The sequence below is a fragment of the Rhinoraja longicauda genome, chromosome 27 (genome assembly GCF_053455715.1).
Source record: "Rhinoraja longicauda isolate Sanriku21f chromosome 27, sRhiLon1.1, whole genome shotgun sequence".
Classification (NCBI taxonomy): domain Eukaryota; kingdom Metazoa; phylum Chordata; class Chondrichthyes; order Rajiformes; family Arhynchobatidae; genus Rhinoraja; species Rhinoraja longicauda.
Window position 1 is genome coordinate 26204006 of NC_135979.1, and position 22668 is coordinate 26226673.

A 22668-nucleotide genomic window follows, 5' to 3' on the forward strand; every position below is an offset into this window, starting at 1 on the left:
ATGCTGTACATTTTTGTCCTCTCCAAACCTGTTTTGAGGATTGATATTTGATGTGTTTGCTGATGTTCTGATTGGCAATAGGGTAAGCAGAGCTTTTTGTTACTTGTTTTTATAAGTTTTCAAGAAATTGACCTGAGCAAAGAAGCATTCCTTTTCAACGACTCACCGAAGCAAGAGGAGTGGTTCCGAGCTGTGTCTGAAAGTCTTCATCCTTTAGCCACATATGCAAAGGTACACTTATTGTATTATTTTTAATGCAGCTCGGTTGGGGCAGTGCAATATAATTATTGCAACAACGTGGCAAAAATAGAATTGTTTAGGCATACAGCCCTACCTATTCGGGTTCTGTGTGGATGAGAATTGATTTTTTTTCATTTGAAATAGTTCCTGGGTCAAATGTATATACTATACATATAACCACTTTCCTTTAGAAATGATGGAATTCTTCCCCATCTGATTCTTCGACATAAATTGCACTATTGCTGCTGTTTCTGAGATCAGGTTTGGACAATGTTTTGATATAACTCCTTGTATTGATGCAAATCTGATCGAAAGGTCCTAGTTTTGGTGAGAGGTTATTATTTGCTAGACCGATGCTGCTTCCCATTTCTCAGCTACGCTTGTATCCATGGTACATCTGAAGATGAAACATCTTTATTTGATACTTTAATGAAATGGATCTTATCTTTCAGATCAAGCTTGTCCGTCTGGTTGGAATGATGCTCATATTGTATGTGCGGAACAAACTTGCAGAATACATCACAGAAGTGGAAGTCGAAACAGTAGGAACTGGCATCATGGGAAGAATGGTAAGGCAGATTGAAGGGAGAAAAATCAAATCCTGCTGTTTGGTTAGTTAATGGCACATTAATGGAGAGACTTGCAGTTCAAGATGAAATGAAAAACAGTTCTGTATGCGAAACAGTTCTCTATGAAGGCAAATATTGCATCTGCCTTCTTTACCATCCTATGTACTTGTACTGCACCTTCCAGGGAACCATGGATGCCTTCTGTACATCAATGGTCCAGAGACTCCTGCCATTTACTCTGTACTTTCCTCCTAAATTTGACCTCCCAAAGTGTAACACCTCACCCATGTCCATTTCTGGTCCCTTTTAGACGTTGTGATTCCCTGTTCTTTCTTGCTTCCTTTATATTTCTTAATGGCCCTGTCTGATTTCAGCTTCCAGAGTCTTACACATAACTGCTGGCCACCTCCCTTTCACACTTAACAGTAACATCTAATACCTGCCGACCATCGATCACCCATTAACACCAGTTCTATGTTATCCTACTTTTGCATCACACCCTACACACTGAGGAGAATTTCCACAGGCTGATCAACCTGCTAATCTGTATGTGATAATTTCTAGTTCTCAGCAGAAGCACTAATGAATTGCTACCATAAGAAAGATTGTGCAATTTCATTGTGACCAAGAGGAGGAAATATTAATGGTCCATTTTGTTTAGACACCCTCGTAAGGTTTTGTCCATGTCCTTGGCAATCTTGTTAATGCTCCATCTTAAAATTTAGCAAATCGGTATCGAACATAGAATATATGTTGCCTCATTACATTTAATTTTCCCTACATTTTCCACCCACTTCCCTTGATGGTAAATATGGATGCAGGTTCCCAGTTGCATACCCACAACCCCTCAGTTATGTTTAGTTTAGTTTAGAGCTTCGAAACAGGCCCTTCAGCCCACCGAGTCCATGTCGACCAGCAATCGCCCATTCACTAGTTCTATCCTACACATTAGGGAAACCAATTAACCTACAAACCTGCACGCCTTTGGAATGTGGAAGGAAACTGGAGCATCTGGAAAAAACTACACGGTGACAGGCAGAAAGTACAAACTCCGTGCAGACAGCAACCGTAGTCAGGAACGAACCTGGGTCTCTGGTGCTGTAAGGCAGCAACTCTACCGCTGTGCTGCCATTATGGGTGTGCTGCTGAGTGAAGCAATTGTCACAAATACCCCTCCTACTTAATTAACAACACAATAATAATTAATGAAGGTCCCAGCTCTCTGTGGCCCCAGGTCAGGGAAGCAGCTATTTCAGTTGAGAATGGTTTCTCTGGCTCTCTGTCTTCGAGTTGCAGTTTCTATTATCTCTCCTCCTCTGTCACTAATTAAAGAGTTTCTAACAGAGACATGGACCAACATTAGTTCCTGCTTAAAATTCTTCAGTGTGTCTAAAATAAGAAACTTGGCACAAATGCAACGTATAAAACCCATTGCATTACAGTACAATAAATAATTTGGTTACATACTGCATTGATACAATCCTAATAGAACATGAAATAGTAATATTTATAAATTAAATATGGGACATGTTGGCCGGTGTGGGCAAATGGGCCGAAGGGCCTGTTTCAACACAGTATCACTATGACTCTATGACTTTAAATACACAGTAACTTCCACTTTACATTCTCCAGATCATTCTCAATTGAGGGTTTAAACGGCATGTGATTTAAATCTTCCTTGGACTTTTGTCATAGAGTCTACAGCACAGAAACTGGCCCTTAGACCCAGCTTGACCATGCAGGTGATCAAATATCCATCTTTAGTAATTCCATTCACCTGCACTTGTCCATTGCATTCTGTGCCTTGTCCATTGAAATGATTGTCCAGATACTTTTTTTACGGTTGTGAGATGCCTACCTCCATCACCTTCTCAGGTCAGTGTTTTCCTGTTTGAAACCACCCTCTGAGTGGTAAAAAACAATCTTCAGATCATTTCTAGTCCTCTTACAACTCACATGAAACTTACGCCCTCTGGTTTTCTGCATCTCCATGATGTGGGAAAATTTTCAATGTTCATCATGTCTATGTATTTTATAATTTTGTATGCCTCTATCAGGTCCTCCCTCAAACTCATATGTTCTAAGTGAGGAAAACAAACCTAACGTAGCCAGTCTGTTGTAACCGAGACTTAATGGCACGAATAATTCTGGTGAATATTATCTGCACCCTCTCCTGTGCGAGTGTGGGTGCACATCCTTCCTGTAGTGTGGTGACCAAAACTGCACAAAATATTCCAGCTGTGGAAGGAGCAGAACAAGCATTGCCAGATGCCAAACCATCAGCATTTCTGAACAGTCAGATAGCAGATTATTGGAATTTTAATATATTCTCATCAAACCCTGTTGCCTCTACTTGCTCACCTCTGAATCCTAACACCGCACCCCCAAAGCACTTCCTCCACAGTTGGATGGTAAGCATCGACATAGATATGGTGGACCACTTCTGTTTTGTTAGTCCTTTGTGTTTAAACTTCAATACACTTTCAGGCAAAAACACTGATCAGCCCACTTGTCCCTTTATCTTTGTCACAGCATTAGAGGAGAAATATTCACTGTTCAGCATTTTAAAAAGTATTATTTTTAGAGCTCCTGTTTACAGACTTTTGCTGGTGTGAATCTAAAATGACATCTTCCTCCGAATGTGGATCGCAGTGAATCCTGAGTTTCTAATGACTGCTGCAGTGGATTTTGAACACTGCGTTTTACTAGTCCATGCACCTCAGGCTGTCTGTAGCAGTTGTTTCAATTCCTCTCTGGCAATAATGTCAAGTAGCACAGGAATACCTTGTGTCATCTATAATCTCAAAGGAGCTACATGCACCTGATACTGGGTACTAACATCAAATGACAATTGATTACAATCTGATTTGTGCTATTCTTTTCTGATTCTTACTATGGAATCACAAAATAATGGCATACATTGTCAACATCATGTTGCAATTGCACTATCCTTATGCACAATGGAAATGCTTGTCATCGAGGCAGTGAAATAAATTCTTGCTATGTCGTTTATTTTAGAGAGTTTAGCGATACAGCATGGAAACGGGTCCAAAGGCTAACCTGGTCCACACCAACCATCGATCACTCGTTCATGCAAGTTCTATGTTATTCCACTTTTTCATCCATTCTTGATACACCAGGGGCAATTTCCAGAGGCCAATTAACCTACAAACCCAGATGTTGGATGAAACCGGAACACCCGGAGGAAATCCAGGCAGTCACAGGGATCATGTGCAAACGACACATAGACAGCACCCGAGGTCAGGATCGAACCTGGATCACTGTGAAGAAGCAGCTCTACCAGCATAGCCACTGTGCAGCCCCCATAGTCTGCTGAGGAGAGATTGGGTTGACTGGTTTTGTGTTCATTGAAGGTTAGAGGAAAGAAAGAATCTGATTGAAACTTAAATTCCAACAGGGCTAAATTGTCAGGATACGGGGAGGATGCTTTTGCTTGACTGTGGTGCTTAAGGTCATAGAATCTGGTTATAACCTCTCTAATTCCCTGCGATTCAGGTCCAATTGAAACCCCTCCACCACCCCACTTTTCCATGGACCAATCTTTAGTTTAGAGATACAGTGTGGAAACAGGCCCTTCAGCCCACTGCGTCCACGCCAACCAACATCACCCGTACACTAGTTCAATCCGACACGCTAGGGATAATTTACAGAAGCCAAATAACCTACAAACTTGCAGGTGTAGGATTGCAGGAGATCTTCCAGAACAGGGGATTAGCAAGTTGGACTAGAAAGCCCAACGCAAGATGCACAATTTTAGCAATAACGCAACTTTAGTGTACATGATGATTAATGTAAATTTTTCCAGCAAGGTATTACTTCTCCGAAGAATTTTCCAACATGAATTCTGAGCTCTTTCTAAATCTCAGGCTTTTCAAATGTGTGTTTTTTCTCCTAGGGTAACAAGGGTGGAGTGAGTATAAGATTTATGTTTCATAGTACCTCCATGTGTATTGTGTGCTCTCACCTGGCAGCACACACCGAGGAGTGTGAAAGACGGAACCAGGACTACAAAGAGATCTGCACTAGAATGCGCTTCATCCAATCTAACCTGCCATTATCATCCCAAACAATCATGAAGCACGAGTAAGTGGCCAGACCTCTGAAAGTTACTTGCACAAAATAGATTTTTTAATGCTCCATCTGACATTAGGAATATCGTGCCTGCAAATTAGTTCTAGTGAGAATCAATTTTCCTCAAGCACAATTTGATGGAGTTGGATCAGTCCAATGGCGACATGCACACTTTGTTTGAGTTGGTGTGGCACTGAGCTGTGCAAACCCAAGACATCCCAACTTTATTCACCTTGATGTTACAAGTTGACTCTAAGAAAGTGGAGCAACAATTTAATTGAATGTGTAGGAAGGAACTGCAGATGCTGGTTTACACCGAAGGTAGACACAAAATGCTGGAGTAACTCAGTGGGGTCAGGCAATATCTCTGGAGAAAAGGAATGGGTGACGTTTCGGGTTGAGACCTTTTTCAGTCTGTTCACAGAGGGGGAGCAGCGAGAGAGGGTGTTGCAGAACTCTCATTGGAGAGAGGAGAACTTCTTCAAAGTCAGAATACCTTGAGAGGAGTTTGTATCTGAAGAAGGTCTTGACCCGAAAGGTCACCTATTCCTTTTCTCCAGAAATGCTGCCTGACTCGCTGAGTTACTCCAGCGTTTTGTGTTTAACTTTCATTGAATGGTTGGGCAAACACATCCAAATCATGAAGAAACAGAAAAGGATATTATTGTGTTACTGACAATCTCTGCATTAACTTCAGTGTTTTTCCACTGTTTGAAGTGAAGCCAAATATAGGGAGTTTTACCTAACTTGAAATGTTTAACAGTGTGACATTTTGAGACCTTGGGTATCATGAGATGTTTTTTTAGGTTATCGTACTTCAGTGAATGTTGTTGGAGTGTATGTACAACAGTATTAGAGGATGATATCGTCAGTTTTCCACTGTTGAGTTGTGCCGTGACATAAATGTCTCATACTTGAAGATTCATTCTTTCTGAATGAAGGTCATTTGATTAAGGCTATAGATATGTGTATGTATATATGTGTGTGTGTATATATATATATATATATATATATATATATATATGTGTGTGTGTATGTATGTATGTATATATATATATATATATATATACACACACACACTGATCAGCCAAAACATTATGACAGGTAAAGTGAATAACATTGATTATCTTGTTACAATGGCACTTGTCAAGGGGTGGGATATATTAACAAGTGAACAGTCAGTCTTGAAGTTGATGTGTTGGATGCAGGGGAAATGGAAGGAGTAAAGACCTGAGCGACTTTGACAAGGGCCAAATTGTTATGGCCAGACGACTGGGTCAGAGCATCTCTGAAACGGCAAGGCTTGTGGGGTGCTCCCGGTCAGCAGTGGTGAGTACCTACCGACAGTGGTCTGAGGAGGACAAACCACAAACCGGCGACAGTGTGTTGGGCGCCCAAGGCTCATCGATGGGCGAGGGCAACGAAGGCTATCCCTTCTGGTCTGAACCGATAGAAGGTCTACTGTGGCACAAGTCACACAAAATTGTAATGGTGGTCACGGGAAGAATGTGTCACAGTACACAGTGCATCGCACCCTGCTGTGTATGGGGCTGCACACGGAGGACCAACAGCATATTAGGCAGGTTATAATGTTTTGGCTCATCAGGTCAGAATGTTTTGGCTGATCGGTGTGTATGAATGTGTATATATATATATATACAACATATATATAGACAACACCTTGATGTTTTGTGGCAAAAAAATGAGTATCTAGGATATGTTTCTATTTTTTTCATTCATTGTTTGCAACTTTTTTTTTGCAATATAAAGCATTGTAATATGGGTTGGAGATCTGAACTACAGGATATGTCACCCCGAGGCAGAAACAATTAAGAAGTTAATAGAAGCGAAGGATTACCAAAACCTCATCAAGTATGATCAGGTAAGGTTTATGTTGTGACTGTTCATTTTTATAGGACTAGAGAGGCATCAAGGGAAAAGTTAACCTCCACAGATTACCTAGTTGATCAACCAAACAAGGTGGAATTATCTTTAAAGGAAGCTTTTTATCGTGAAACATTTGTACAAAGTTTCCCAAATAATGACCAATGGTTAAAAATAAAGTGAAGCAAACAGGATAATTGAATGGCTCAGTCTGCAGACTAATATCTGGTACAGACCAGGAAGAACAAGACATTTACAATATCAGTATCTTTTTGTTTTTCTACCACTATATACCACCTGCCATTAACTGATTGAAAGATGCACTGTGGAAACAAACCCTTCAGCCCACCAAGTCCATGCCGACCATCGATCACACATTCACACTAGTTCAATGTTATCCCACTTTCACATCCACTTCCTACAGACTAGCTGGAATTTAAATTAACCTACAAACCCGCACATCTTTGGGATGTGGGAGGAAACTGGAGCAGCTGGAGGAAACAAGAACATGCAAACTCCACACAGAGAGCACCCAGGGTCAAGATCAAACCCAGGTCCCTGCCGCTGTGAGACAGCAGCTCTACCAGCTGTGCCATTGTGTCACCTCTTTGGTAATCAAGTATTTGTGGAATAGTTATTTGTTCTAATGATTATTTGATTACCTTTGAGTATGAAGGAAAGTGAATGCAGAATATTTCATTAGAGGAAGAGAAAAATTATCTTCAAAAGATGCTCATATTTTTTATGTCAAAACATAATAGTCTATGATGCAAGTTTTCAATTATGACCTAAAGTGATTCCAAAACATTCAAGAGGCGCGACAGAGTATTGACTCAGGAAGTTTAACCTGAATGCTTGGCAGAGGATTCTACAATCTAGGCCTGTAATTTGTATATATTTCATATTCCACACATTTTTCCTTATTTCACAATTTATTTAAAGTTACACGATGGAAATGTGGAAAATGTTAAGTATTTCTATTTTAGCCTACATTACGCTCCATATACAAAGTAGAAATATCTTATTTGACTGCTATATTTATCTGTTAGGAAGGAACTGCAGAAGCTGGTTTGCACCCAAGATAGACACAAAATGCTGGAGTAACTCAGTGGGTCAAGCAGCATCTCCAGAGAAAAGGAATAGGTAACATTTCGGGTCGAGACTTCAGATCTGAAGAAGGGTCTCGACCTAATACGTCACCTATTCCTTTTCTTCAGAGATGCTGTCTGACCCACTGAGTTACCCCAGCATTTTGTGTCTATGCTTTGCTTTAATTAACTGTTTCATTTATTATGAATATTAATTTAAAAGAGCTCATATTCTTAAATGATAAAAGGACTGACAAATATTTTATCATTTAACACATGATAGTATTTGCTCACCTGCAAGTTAAGACAAAAATTGTAAGAGCCTCTGTTGTTGCACAGCTAACCAAGCACAAGGGGAGCATGATGGTATTCCGAGGATTCGAAGAGGGAGCGCTCAACTTTCAACCTACCTACAAATATGACATTGGCACAGATAACTGGGACACAAGGTAATGTATGCCTTGGATGCTCATTGGATCATCAAAATCCTGAATCTACCATCTTTAACTTGAAGTCCATTCTAATCAGGGTCTAACGAAAAATTGCCCCAGAAAAGTGCATAATTTTCCCTTCAGTGTCTCTCACTGTATCATTCTGATTCATTTCTCAACAATACTAAAAATGAAACTGAATAGTTACAGTGGCTTTCTTCCAAATACATTGATTCTTTAAACACAAGCAAGTCAAAAGGCATTTAATCACTTAATACAGTACTTAAGGGATGATATTCTTAAAGCAACAAAAAAAGACACAATGCTGGAGTAACATAGTGGTAATAATCAAGCGTGTTCACGTAACATTAATATACGGTGCCATCATCAGAGTAGGAATTGGGAGGTATTCACCTTCTGGTTTACCTTCATTGAAGTAAAAACTTTGCATGTGTATCTTTGTGGTGCAATGATTGTTTTTATTGAATCAGTGTGATCTTTTCATACATGTTGCACCCTTATCCGTACCATCTGCTGGGAGTATTATTTCCAAGAAAAGCAGCAGTCTTTCTGTTCCGATGCAATGAAATTCATATCACATCTGATGTGAGCGTTTGGATTCGCTGTGGTCTTGTTTGGCATCAATTGAATTTTCACTTTGGTCTCACCAATACCATTTTAAGGAGATATTTAATTCGATGGTCTTACCATTGATGGCTACAGGAAGCCCTGATATGTTGCTTCGAAATGAAGTTGAAATGTCACTGGTTGCCCTTTTACCAGCGTCTTGGCCAAGAGACAACTACAGGGTGTGTACTTTTCTCAGAATCTGTTGCTTCACACCAGGCACATTGTGTTCACCCAGTTCTTTGGAACTGACTCTGTCTTTGACCCTTATTCTAATCCGCAAACTTTTGACAACCTTTTTATTGTGCACTTTTTGAAGAATAGATTTTTGTTTCTACATTGCTTGCCATCTTTCCCATACACAGGATATTTCTTTCTCAGTTACATATTGCCATTAATGATGTTTCTAACAGCTAACAACATTGGCAAAACTTTCCTTTTCGCCCGAGTTTCTCTTGCATTGGGCGTCCAACATTTCTAGCTTGGGTTTGGATAATTCCACAGCTTTGTATGTCTACGTACGTATTTGTTAAATTAACACTGATTTACATAGCAACCATTTCCTCAGAGTGGAATACCAGATTCTATAAGTAATCTGGTCCCGAATGAGCGGGACCTTTAAATCTGTGCATTTGCCTTCTAATATAATTTTCAAAGGAGGCCAGTGAACCTAACATCTGTGGTCAGAAAGTTGCAAGAGAGTATTCTGAGCGATAAGATGTAAATAAGATGGACAAGTGCTGATTCAGGATAGTCAGCATCGTTTTGTACGAGGGAGGTTGTGTCTCTCAATTCTGAGTTTTTTGAAGATGTGACCAGAAAAGCTGATGAGGGCAGAGCTGTCGATGTATATATGTATTTCAGCAAAGCATTCAACAAGGTTCTGCATGGTAAGTTGGTCTGGAAGGTTAGATGGCATGGGATCCAAGGAGAGATAGCTGAATAGACAGAAAATTGGCTTTGTGGAAGGAAGTAGAGTGTGATGGTGGAAGGTTGTTTTTCAGACTGGAAACCTGTGACTAGTGGTGTGCCTCAGAGTTCGCTGCTAGGCCCATTGCTGTTTGTCATCTCTATCAGAGATATAGGTAAGAACGGGGACACCACAGCACCCAGAGGAAACTCTCACGGTCACAGGGAGAATGTACAAACTCCACATAGACATCACCAGAGGTCAGGATCGATCCCAGGTCAATGACGCTGTGAGGCAGCAACCCCACCAGCTGCATTACTGTGCTTGCTACTCAGTGTGGCTGCATGTAAGGAACAGGTTATAGTGACTGTTTCTTTCTAATAAGTGGTTCCAGTGTTCTTGTAATGACTTGCATGAAATTTCTGAAGTCTCATTTGAGGAATTCATGACATAATTCTTTCCTCGTTTGATCAGTGATATGCAATGATATCATTATTTTAATCTGCCACAAAGTTTGCTTCTATTGTCCCCTTTCTCCAGCAAAAAAGCTTCCTTGGATATCTAGCGCCTTCAGCAGCTTTGTTTGTTACTTTATGCATGGTTTAATTTGAAATGTGAAACTCATGAAGAAGTGTTTTTTCTTTCTCAGTGAGAAGTGTCGAGTCCCTGCGTGGTGTGATCGAATCCTTTGGAAGGGCAATAACGTCAAGCAGTTGGATTATCGCAGTCACATGGCTTTGAGAGTTAGTGACCATAAACCTGTCAGCGCGCTGTTTCAAGTTGGGGTACGTAATCATCTTTTCATATTCACCAAAGTTTTCCCCCGTTGTCTTGATCCTTTGTAATAAAAGGGAATTGTCGGCTAACACACCATGTTTACCCGTACCATTTAATAAAACCGTGAAGTTTTGTAAAATCAGACCATTTGGCAAATAGCAAACAAACAAAGCAGCTGGAATTGAACAAGGATAAATGGTCTTGTAGCCATTGACACTGATTAGAATGGTACATCCGCCTCGGGTAAGATGGTGCGACCTGACAATGTGAAGCAGAGTTCAACTCTAATTTAATAAAGCTATACATAGTGACATTTGATACTGCATTATATTTGATGTTAAATAAAACAAAAAATACAGCCTGAGCTACTGCTTTTTCCCTTAAACGTTACTTTCATACCTGCTTCCATCACTACTCCGGATGGCTCGTTCTCGGCATCTACAACTCTTTCCCATTTCCTCTCAAGCCCCACCATTTAAATATGTCCATGGCTGATCTGACTGAAACCTCAAATCACATTCCAGAGTATCCACAGTAATTCTTCACCTTTCTTATCAAAAACCTATCGACCCGTGCCTTAAAAATACTGAAGAACTTTCCTTCAACTACTCTTTGAAGAAGTTCCAAAGTCTCACGATCTTTGAGAACAAAAATTGCCCATATCTGTGTCCTAAATAGCAACCCCAAGTTCTAGTTTTTCCCATCTTCTCTGCATCTACCTCAGGATCTTGTCTCAGTCTTTCCAGCTCCTTTACCTGCAAACTGAACCTGTTCATCCATTCTATCAAGAAGAGGCGGTCAGAATGGTCCAGGTACCAGTAGGGTGAATCTTCACCAAAATGCTTCCAGTGCACTTAAGCTGTTTATTAAGCGGAGACCAATATTGTGTAGAATATTGCAGATAACGTCTCGCCACTTTCCTAGATAACAGCATAAACTCCCTCCCTCCATTTATATTCATTTCCCACAGCAATAAATGCCAATATTATATTAGGTCTCCTAATTACTTGTATCTAGTTTACAGAAAACCATGCATTAAGAACTCAAAACGGTGAGTATCTCAGACCTCTAATATGAGCCCTTTCTGTAGTGTGTAACTTTTTGTTTGTGGTTTGGATTATTACTTGGTCATGAATAAGCAGGAAAAATCTTGAAGAAGCTACAGGTCAGATCGTGATCTCGGGACACTCGTGTTTACATCAAGGAGGAGAGTAGGATTTGATGGACGTGATCTCAATGGTTGGAAATGCAACTCCTGTTCTTCTTGGCCTACAAAGAGTACTACCCAGCATTTAGTTGCTGAGCTCTGGGAATACTGCCATGGGCACATCAGTGTTCCAGTTACACTGGAGTCTTATTTGAATATATTATTGAAGTGAAGCACCCCTTGAAGACAGGACTTTTGCAAAGGCCAATTGCTGCCACTGATCCAGTAGTGTCTGTCAGTGCAGATGGGTGGGGCTGGTTTTAAGTTTGTTTAAAACCCCCTCCATATGCACATGCACCCACCTTTGTGAAACCACCATTTCAGATGGATCACCTTTTGCAATGAGCATTGTTTTTCTACCCACAGATCCTCCCAGACTAGAGTATTTTCAGAAATATCTTATGCTTTTCAATGGCCAACTCTAAATCTGTTATTTCCTCCTTTAGTTATAATGGATACATTTTGGCTGTTTAAAGGGACAGTTGGTGCCGATAAGTTCTTAAGTACAGTCCATATTTTTACAGATAAAAGTGATCAATGAAGATTTATACAAGAAGACCTATGAAAATATTGTTCGTACATTAGATAGAATGGAGAATGATGCTATTCCTTCAGTATCACTGTCCAAGTCAGAGGTAAGATAGTCTGCTGGTATTCGGGTCTGCAGCTTTCAGTTTTGTGTTATTGTTAGCTCAGTTCAGTTTGAATGATATGTTGCTACAACCACTTCACTTCATTAACCGTTCTCTAGTTGAGTGATATTATTGATTTCTTGGAGAAATTAGCATTCTGACAACCTACTGATCTTTAATTATTTCCAAACAGTATTCTGCCAGGTTGCTGTAAACTCTCGAGTCAATGTAAAGCCAAAAGTACAATCTAAATTGATGGTCCATGACTTAGAATTAATGTCCAATTATACAGGTACTTTTCATTTAGATACTGCAGTAAAAATTAACCATTACATATCACCCATTCAATTAAAGTAAACTGGAGACTGCTGTGTTAATTTGTCACTTTTGTGCCCAGTCTATGAAGTATATAATCAGATGATATTTCATAATGCTTCTATAGCTTTTATTGCAAATTTTATTTTGGATCTCCAGATGTTCCGGAAGTTTGGGTAATACCTCTTTACAAATGTATTGGCAATTACATCTGCATCCTCTCATTTATTTTCCCCAGAGACAGCGATGTAACAAACTGTTTTGTGAAATCTGAGGAGAGTATTTGAAATTACCCTGCATGAATTTGTCCATGAAGTGCATAATGAAACTTCTGAATATGGAAGACTGGTTTTAATTGCTGCAAAGCCAGCTGGGTTCATTCCCAAGTCTTCTGTAGGATTGTCGACCGTGCTCTATATAATTTTTACAGCATTAGTAGGTCATTGTTCACAAAACTTTCAAATCATTAATCCTATATCCAGCCCTCCTCCTCCGCCCCACCTGGCCCCATCTAGATGTTAGCAATTACCCATTACACTGAAGCCATGAGGACAGCAACACTTGTTTAAATACCTAGTGTGTATGAACTCGGCTGCAGTGAACCATTCAAAGTACTTCTGCTGATGTCAAAATTCCTGAGAAAAACATCAGTCTTGGTTTGTGATCCTACAATTGCTGTTTGATTACTGCTCCAAGCAATCGTGAGTGTACACATCTCTTGCACTGATAGGTCCATCAAATATGGATTGTTAACATGTCAATTTAACGCTTGTGGGCAATTGGTTTTTTTTGTGAGTTATTTTGCAAGATTCTGTTCTTTTACTGATACTATTGAATGAAGTGTTTTTTTTTTCCCAGTTTAATTTTGAGAATGTAAAGTTCATGCAGCTCAAGGTTCAAACGCTTGTTGTTGCAAACAGTGGGCTTGTCCCCTGTCAGTTTGAATTCATCAGCAAACTGAACGAGCTTTCTTACTGCAAGCCATGGTTTAGTGCTACACCTAACAAGGGGATTTTAATTGAAGGTATGTTTTATTTTGCTCCTCAGTATAAATGTATCTCTTTTTAACATTGCATTCTATTACAGGATTGATTTTATGTAAATCCTTAATCAAAATTAAATGATTGAAATTAAAAAGTTGACTATTCTGGGTGTGAGGCACCATACAGAATAAAGCTGCTGTCCTTTCATTCTTTGTTTTAGTCCAAACTATGATGAAAGTGCTCATGTTTAGGGACCCAACACGAAGTGAATAAGAGAATCCATCCCAGTTCCCAACATGATTTTGCTGTCTGAAAATAAAGTGGATACTAAAGTTTAATTCACATTTAGAAGAAGTATTACGAGGTGGTAATGGAAATGGAAATATCATGAAGTTCGTCAGAGCTCGGGTAGACAGAGTTGCCGCCTTGCAGTGCCAGAGATCCGACACGATCTTGACTACAGGTGTTGCCTGTGCGGAGTTTGCACGTTCTCCCTGTGACCGTATGGATTTCCTCCGGTTTCTTCCCTACATCCCAAAGATGTGCAGGTTTATACAGCTGATTGGCTTCTATAAATTGCCCCTCATGTGTAGAATGCGAAAGTGGGATAATAGAACTAGTGAGTGATGGTCGGCTTGGACCTGGTGAGCCGAAAGGCTTGTTTCCAAGCTGTATCACGAACTATCACTAAACTAACCTGCCCTGAAATAACTTGATGATGACGCAAGGAACGGCAGTACTTGAGGTTCTCAACGGGTCCGGCAGCATCTGTGGAAGGAAGAGAGGCAATGTTTTGGGTCAGGACTCTTCTTCAGACCCAACATCTTAAGAAGTGTCCCGACCTGAAACTTCATCAATCCATTCCCCCCACAGATGTTGCCTGACCCACTGAGTTTCTCAAGCACTTTGTGCAACTTGATGATAACCCTGGAATTGCTCCAAAATATACTCCATTCTCAGTGCCAATATGGAATATTCCTCCTTTTTATTTTAAATAATTTCATTAATATTTCCTGAATCACGAAATAAAAAGAAAATGATTTGACCATCGCTTTGATGTTGATAGCTTACGTTATGTTGGCTGGATTTAGATATTTACCTTCACTCATTGTCATAGAGTCATACAGCACGGAAACAAACCCTTCAGACCAACTTGCCCACACCAACCAAGATGCCCCATCTAACCTAATCCCACCTGCCTGTGTTTGGCCCATACTCTAAACTTTTCCTATTCTTGTACCTGTTGAAATGTCTTTTAAATCTCGTTATATAACCTGCCTCACCTACCTCCTCTGGCATCTCGTTCCATATACCCACAATCCTCTGTGTGAAAAAGTTGCTCCTCGGGTTGCTATTAAATCTTTCCCCTCACCCCTTAAACCTATGTCCTCAGGTTCCTGATTCCCCTGCTCTGGGTAAAATACTCTGGATTCACCCTATCAATTTGTCTCATGATCTTATACACCTCTATAAGATCACCCCTTAGCCTCCTGTCCTCCAAAGAATAAATTCCAAGCCTGCCCAAGCTCTCTCTAAAGCTCATGCCCTCATGTCCTGGCAACATCCTCGTAAATCTGCTCTGCGCTCTTTCGAGCTTAATGACATCCTTCCCATGGAAGAGTGACCAAAACTGAGTACTCCAAGTGCAACCTCACCAATGTCTTGTACTACTGTAATGTAACTTTACACAATTTGAAGATAATGGTTAAAGTGAGATTACTGTGTAAACATTGGCAGCTAAGCCACTGACATTACCAGGGTTGAGAGGTGATTGAACCATACATTCAGAGTCCTATCCTTCCCTATTCAAAAATCTAGAAAGCCTGGGTTTAGTAATTTAGCTGTTTCAAGGCAATACATTGCCCAGACACTGGTGAGTTTCACAGATCCACACGAAGTAAACTTGCCATCCTCAGATTAATTTTATTTGTGAAAAGGAATAAAAGTAGCCTAGCATGTGATACCAGAGGCTTTGCTTCTAGCCAAGTACACACTGAATTTTTAACTGAAACAGTACAAACACATAACATCGTCACTAATTAGAGACAGACAAATTTATTCAATGTTGGCCAAATACCAAATCTGCTTATGGGTTAATATTTTAAATTAATCTATTTACACAAGGATATTTTCATACTCCCCACAAGGAACTGCAGATGCTGGAATTTTGAACAAAACACACAAGTGCTGGAGTAACTCAATGGGTCAGGCAGCATCAGTGGAGAGAATAGACAGGTGACCCTTCCTCACATTGAAGAAATGAAGAGTCCGGACCCAAAATGTCGTCTTTCTATTCCCTCCACAGATGCTGCCCCCCCCCCCCCATGCCATGTTCCCCTTTGTTCTCGGCGGTGACCCCATGCCGGGTCCCTCTTTTTTCTCAACGGCACGTTCACCACTAACTGCAGCCTGCCCTCGACTGACCGCCAGCATTCACATGGACGACGTCTCTCTGGCCCTCCTTGCTCACCGACGGCCCTCCTCGCTCACCGACAGCCCTCTTCGCTCACCGACAGCCGCCCCCTCTCACCGACGGCCCATTGCTGCCGGCGGCTGCTGGCCGAGCCCGGTGTAAATCGGCTGTGCCGATGGTCGGTCCCTAGTTACTCCAGCTTTTTGTGTCTATCCTCATCACTTAGTTTTTATTTCATACTCTATGTTAATTATACGTGAAAACCATGTGCCTGGTTCTGTTACAGCTAGGAAGTGCTATTGCACAGCACAAAAGGAGGCTCTATCGGAGGATTGTTAGAGTCACGAGCTCTGAGAGTAAATGCAGTGCATATTTCAATGACACATTTGTCATTATTGCCTGCCCTAGCTTGTTCATCCTTTTAACAATAGAAACATTGTGGTTTTCATTCACTGACACTGAATCACAGGAGAATGTTGACTTGGGTCAAATGCGCACCTTCAGAAGGTCATAGAGTCATAGAATCCTACAGCACAGAAAGAGGCCCTTCGGCCCATCGTGTCCGCGCCGCCCGTTACCAAACACAGTCTAATTTTAATCCCATTTTCCCGCATTTGGACCGTAGCCCTGAATGTTGTAGCATTTCAAGTGCCCATCCAAATGCCTCTTAAATGTTGTGAGTGTTCCCGCCTCCACCACCACCCCAGGCAGTGAGTTCCAGACTCCAACCACCCTCTGGGTGAAAAAGTTCTTTCTCACATCCCCCCGAAACCTCCCTCCCCTTACCCTGTATCTATGTCCCCTCGTTGTTGAACCTTCCACCAGTGGAAGAAGTTCCCCGCCATCTACCTTATCCATGCCCCTCATGATCTTGTACACCTCGATCATGTCCCCTCTCAGTCTTCTCTGCTCCAGGGAAAACAACCCCAGTCTGCCCAGTCTCTCCTCATAGCCGAGGCCCTTCATCCCTGGCAGCATCCTGGTGAATCTCTTCTGCACCCTCTCCAAAGCTATCACATCCTTTCTATAATGTGGTGACCAGAACTGTACATAATACTCCAGCTGTGGCCTCACCAGTGTTCTGTACAATTCCATCATTATCCCAGTACTTTTATATTCGATGCCCCGGCTAATGAAGGCCAGTAACCCATATGCCTTTTTGACCACCCTATCCACCTGTCCTGCTGCCTTCAAGGACTTGTGTACCTGTACTCCAAGGTCCCTCTGTACCCCTGTCTTCCCTAGGGTCCTTCCATTCATGGTGTACTCCCTCTCCAAGTTATTTCTGCCAAAGTGCATCACCTCGCACTTTTCAGGATTAAATTCCATCTGCCACTGCTCCGCCCATCTGACCATCTCATCTATATCTTCCTGCAGCTTGCCCTTCTTCGCTATTCACCACCCCCCCTACCTTTGTGTCATGTGCAAACTTGCTGATCATGCCCTGTACGTTGACATCCAGATCATTTATGTAGATTACAAACAGTAAGGGACCCAACACCGATCCCTGCGGCACCCCACTGGACACCGGCCTCCAGTCACAGAAGCACCCTTCTACCATCACCCTCTGCCTTCTGTCACTAAGCCAGTTTTTTATCCATTTTGCCAAGGTGCCCTGGATCCCATGGGCTCTTACCTTCTTGACTAGTCTCCTGTGTGGGACCTTGTCAAAAGCCTTACTGAAATCCATGTATACCACATCCACTGCACTACCCCCATCTACCTCCTTGGTCACCCCTTCAAAAAATTCAATCAAGTTAGTCAGACACGACCTTCCCTTAACAAAGCCATGTTGACTATCCTTAATTAACCCTTGATCCTCCAAGTGAAGACTGATTCTGTCCCTCAGAATCTTTTCTAGCAGCTTCCCCACCACCGATGTCAGACTCACCGGCCTGTAGTTCCCAGGTTTATCCCTACTGCCCTTTTTAAATAATGGCACCACATTAGCTGTCCTCCGGTACATCCCCTGTTGCAAGAGAGGCTCTGAAAATTTGTGCCAGAGCCCCCGCAATCTCCTCCCTTGCCTCTCTCAGCATCCTGGGATACATCTCGTCAGGGCCCGGAGACTTATCCACTTTTAAGCCTGCCATAGCCTCCATCACCGCCTCCCTGTCAATAGCAATATGCTCAAGAACATCACAACCCTCCTGCTCCATTTCTAAGTCCGCATCGCCCTCCTCCCTCGTAAAAACAGATGCAAAAAAATCATTTAAAACATCTCCTACATCCTCTGGCTCCACACACAGCTTTCCACTATGGTCCCTGATGGGCCCCACTCTTTCCCTCGTTATCCTCTTACCCTTGATATACTTATAGAACACTTTGGGATTTTCTTTTATTTTGCCCGCTAGTGCTATCTCATGGCCCCTTTTTGCTCTCCTAATTTCTTTTTTAAGAACCGCCCTACACCTTCTGTATTCCTCTAATGATGTCTGTGCCTTAAGTTCTTTATGCCTTCCAAAAGCCCCCCTTTTTTTCCGAATCAATCCTACTATATCGAAGGTCTCGAGATAAACACAAAAGCGCGTGCCTGTTTTACGAATCTGAAGATAACCTTTGCAATGATCAGATTGCTTGTGTGGTGATGTGTATGAACAAACATGGGTTTGTTTACTCTTTAGGAGATAGAATAGAAATCGAGTTGGAAGTGTATGTGAATAAAACCACTGCTCTCCCGTTAAATATGGGAATTGACCAGATTGAGGATATTTTAGTCTTGCATCTAAAACGTGGAAAGGATTATTTTCTGGCGATTTCGGGGAATTACCTCCCAAGTTGCTTTGGATCTTCACTGCACACGCTTTGCTGCCTGAGGGAACCCATGCGCGAAGTCCCATCGGAAAGGATACAAGTGTTGGTGAGTAGATCAGTCTAAAATAATCTCAAATTGCTGCAACTGTAAATTTGCAGAACAACTGAGAAGAATTGAGATTCAGAAAATGCATGTAAAATGTTTAACGTTTGTCCTTCCATTCTACTTTTAACATTAGTCTTGACGTTTAGTGATACACCATGGAAACAGGCCCTTCGGCCCACAGAGGCCACGTCGACCATCAATCACCCGTTCATGCTAGTTTTATGTTATCCCACCTTCTCATCCATCCCCTGCACAGTGATCAGTTAACCTACAAACCCACGCGTCTTTGGGATATGGGAGGAAATCGTAACACCCGTAGGAAACCCAACAGGTCATAGGAAGAACATGCAGACTCCACACAGACAGCACGTGAGCTCAGTATCGAACTGGGTCTTTGGTGCTGTGAGGCAGGAACGACACCAGCTGCGCCACTGTGCTGCTCCGATACAGAGTAATGTCACTCCAGAATTTGTAGGAAAATAACTGCAGATGCTGGTACAAATCGAAGGTATTTATTCACAAAATGCTGGTGTAACTCAGGCAGCATCTCAGGAGAGAAGGAATGGGTGACGTTTCAGGTCGAGACCCTTCTTCAGACTGATGTCAGGGGGGCGGGACAAAGGAAGTATATACGTGGAGACAGGAAGATAGAGGGAGAACTGGGAAGGGGAGGGGAAGAGAGGGACAGAGGAACTATCTAAAGTTGGAGAAGTGAATGTTCATACTGCTGGGCTGCAAGCGATGATCACTCCAGAATTTGATCACGTTGAGTCTGAAAAAGGGTCCCGACCCAAAACGTCACCAAAAATTCTCCAGGGATGCTGCCTGACCTGCGAAGTTGCTTCAGCACTTTGTGTCTTTTTTTTCTGATCACATAAACTTGGCTAATACTTCTGTGCAGTATTGAGGAAACACTAAAGAATCAGAGGTCCATCTTTCAAGTGAAACCTTCAGCTGGGGAGATGCATGTAAAATATTGAAAGATAAGCGAGGAAGTTCTGGTGGTGCTCTGCCAAAAATTTGGATTGGTTGAGTTTGGTTCATTTCCTGCACTAATATTTATTTTGAAGTCTACAAGTGTTTGAAGGCGGACACAAAAAGCTGGAGTAACTCAGCAGGTCAGGCAGCATCTCTGGAGCAAAGGAATGGGTCGAGACCTTTCCCGAAATGTCACCTATTTTTTTTTGTCCTCCTGCAATGCTGCCTGACCCACTGAGTTACTCCAGCTTTTTGTGTCTGTCTTCGGTTTAAACCAGCATCTGCAGCTCCTCCCTACACAAGTGCCTGAAGGTGGTGTGAACTTGACTTTTAATGCATTTACTTGCATGTATTGTTTATTTTGCACAGTTCTCAGGGTCAAGGAAACTTTCCAATCTACCTAGGGCCATGTTTCCATTGTTAACATTGAAAGACCATTTACAAAAACCTTTTCAGTGACAAAACACAGAGCACTCATGTAACCTGCATTGCCTATAAACTGTCGATCTAAGCCTAATATTGTGTACCACAATTTTACAATCAATTCCGATGGTACAGTTGTAATTTTCTTGCATTATGAAACAAAACCTGTTATGCATCCATTCCTTAAAATGTTCTTATCTACAGAAAGGCTTGGATTTTGATGTCCAGTAACTTGCTATATTCTTCTCTAGAGCTACACCACAAAACTGAGAACAATGTTATGGACTACTCCCTTGCAGAAATTGACAGTAGTGTCTGTAATAGGTAAACGTGGAAATCAAAAATGTGCTATCACTAACACCACAGAGAGTGATGTTGTCTGTATAATATTCAGAACACAACACAACGTAATAGGTACTGTTCAGCTGATCACCTCTGCCTCTCTGCCAATTCCCCACTAACCTCAATTCCCCTATTTTTCAAAAAATCTATCTACCTCCTACTTAAACTGACTGAAATCAGTAACCTAACATGGGAACCAGGTATTTTGAACTACTTTAGCTGTCCAAATATTCTGTTTTCTTAATTAAGTTTTTATGTGAGATTGACATTTCCTCAGATAATATTTCAAAATTTACTGGATTTTATGTTAGGTTATAAAGTTCACATGATTTCAACTCTGTTATTCTTATGTTTATGTTGTAAAGCATTTTGGGCATTGCCAAACCTTTAAAATGTCAGTTATAATTTGTGCCTCTAACACTTGCCTTGTTATCTGCCTCGGCGTGCTTGGCATTGAGTTTCTTGATGTCATCATTCTCACTGGACGCCAGAGGTTCCCTGGACCTGGCATTGAGAAAGGGAAATGCACATTGCGGTTGCTTGAGCTTTGTGGGCAGCTTACTTCATACTGAGCATACTGAGATGTTGCTTTATCACTAACTGCAAAATCCTGATCTTACTGCAGTCAACCAGTTGTACACATCTGCATTTACATTGTCTTTAGTTATTCTACTCTTACCCTTCATGTTAGAGCTGCTGCTCTCCTAAGTTGCCTCCCTCTGATTATCCTACCACACTGTCCCACCTACCAAAAGAAAATGGTGCAGTATTTCTCACTTGACTGTATGGATGATATTTGTACAAATTGTTGTCACGTGCAGCGGAAGGCAGTAGATGGGACATTTTGGTGAACATTTGCATCTCTGTCGGCACCAAAACAAGGTGACACTTGTGCACTGCTTAAGTGAGGTCTGCTATATGATTTTACTGGGGTGTCTGCAAAAAAAAAATTTAAAAATTCACTGTCCCTGAGTATATGTGACAATAAAGTATCATTGAGTCATTGAATAAGTCAATAAGGAGCAAATCTTTGAAGTAATCTCTTGCTATGAACCAGTCTGCGGTTGTTGTACAAGTAAAGGTGACCCCCACCATACGGGATAAAATTCGCTCTCGTAGTGTATTCCAAGTAGAAAAAGAAAAGGTGGAACACAATGCATCCCAGTATAACGGGAGTTTGGGAAGTGAAAATTCAACTTTATGGAATTCACAAATCACCATCAAAAAATTGGATATAAGGAATAACAATTTACTCTTGCAGAATTTATGTGAAAATAAATCAATACAAAATATATTCAGGGAACCGAATTAGTTTATCAATGACAATGATTACAGGCTGCCGATTCACAGCCAGAGGCCACTTGAGGGATATGCTTTGGAAGCTTACAAGCAATCTCTTCATTAGTGCAAGGGACCCCTGCATTAATCAGGAGTTGTGTTCCTGGAATTTGTTTCCCCCATATAAATTCCATGAGGGAATTTTATGCCATATCAAGGATTTTTGGGTTGTGTTTTACAAATTCAGCAAGGGCAAGTTTCTGCAACCCAAATGGTGATAGCATTTGGTTAGCAAATTTTGGTTAGCAAATGGTGATAACCTGTACTTGTCCAACAGTCACACCCTGTTGTTTACAGCGAGGGATCGCTTAAAAGATTTGGTTTATAAATTGGCAAGGCAATCTCTTCTCTTGATACTTGTACAATGCTATTTTATCAAACAACAGCACGGTGGTGCAGTTGGTAGAGCTGCTGCCTCACAACGCCAGGTTTGATCCTGATCTCGGGTACTGTTTGTGTGGAGTTTGCACATTCTCCGTGACTGCATGGGTTCCCTCAGGATGCTCGTGTTTCCTCCCAAATCCCAAAGACGTGCCGGTTTATAGGTTAATTGGCCTCT

At 41.4% G+C, this 22668-nt stretch overlaps 1 protein-coding gene across 4 annotated transcripts in view; it reads left to right on the forward strand.

Moving 5' to 3' along the window:
• The window catches only part of inpp5b (inositol polyphosphate-5-phosphatase B), a 135468-nt gene that overhangs the window by 101358 nt on the left and 11442 nt on the right, over positions 1-22668 (forward strand). For all 4 annotated transcript variants that reach the window (XM_078422966.1, XM_078422963.1, XM_078422964.1 and 1 more), the window contains 9 exons: positions 117-231; positions 693-809; positions 4726-4913; positions 6672-6783; positions 8213-8322; positions 10491-10626; positions 12350-12460; positions 13631-13796; positions 18793-19028. In XM_078422966.1, the coding sequence (XP_078279092.1) occupies positions 117-231; positions 693-809; positions 4726-4913; positions 6672-6783; positions 8213-8322; positions 10491-10626; positions 12350-12460; positions 13631-13796; positions 18793-19028 (1291 nt within the window). The remainder of the gene's footprint in view (positions 1-116; positions 232-692; positions 810-4725; positions 4914-6671; positions 6784-8212; positions 8323-10490; positions 10627-12349; positions 12461-13630; positions 13797-18792; positions 19029-22668) is intronic.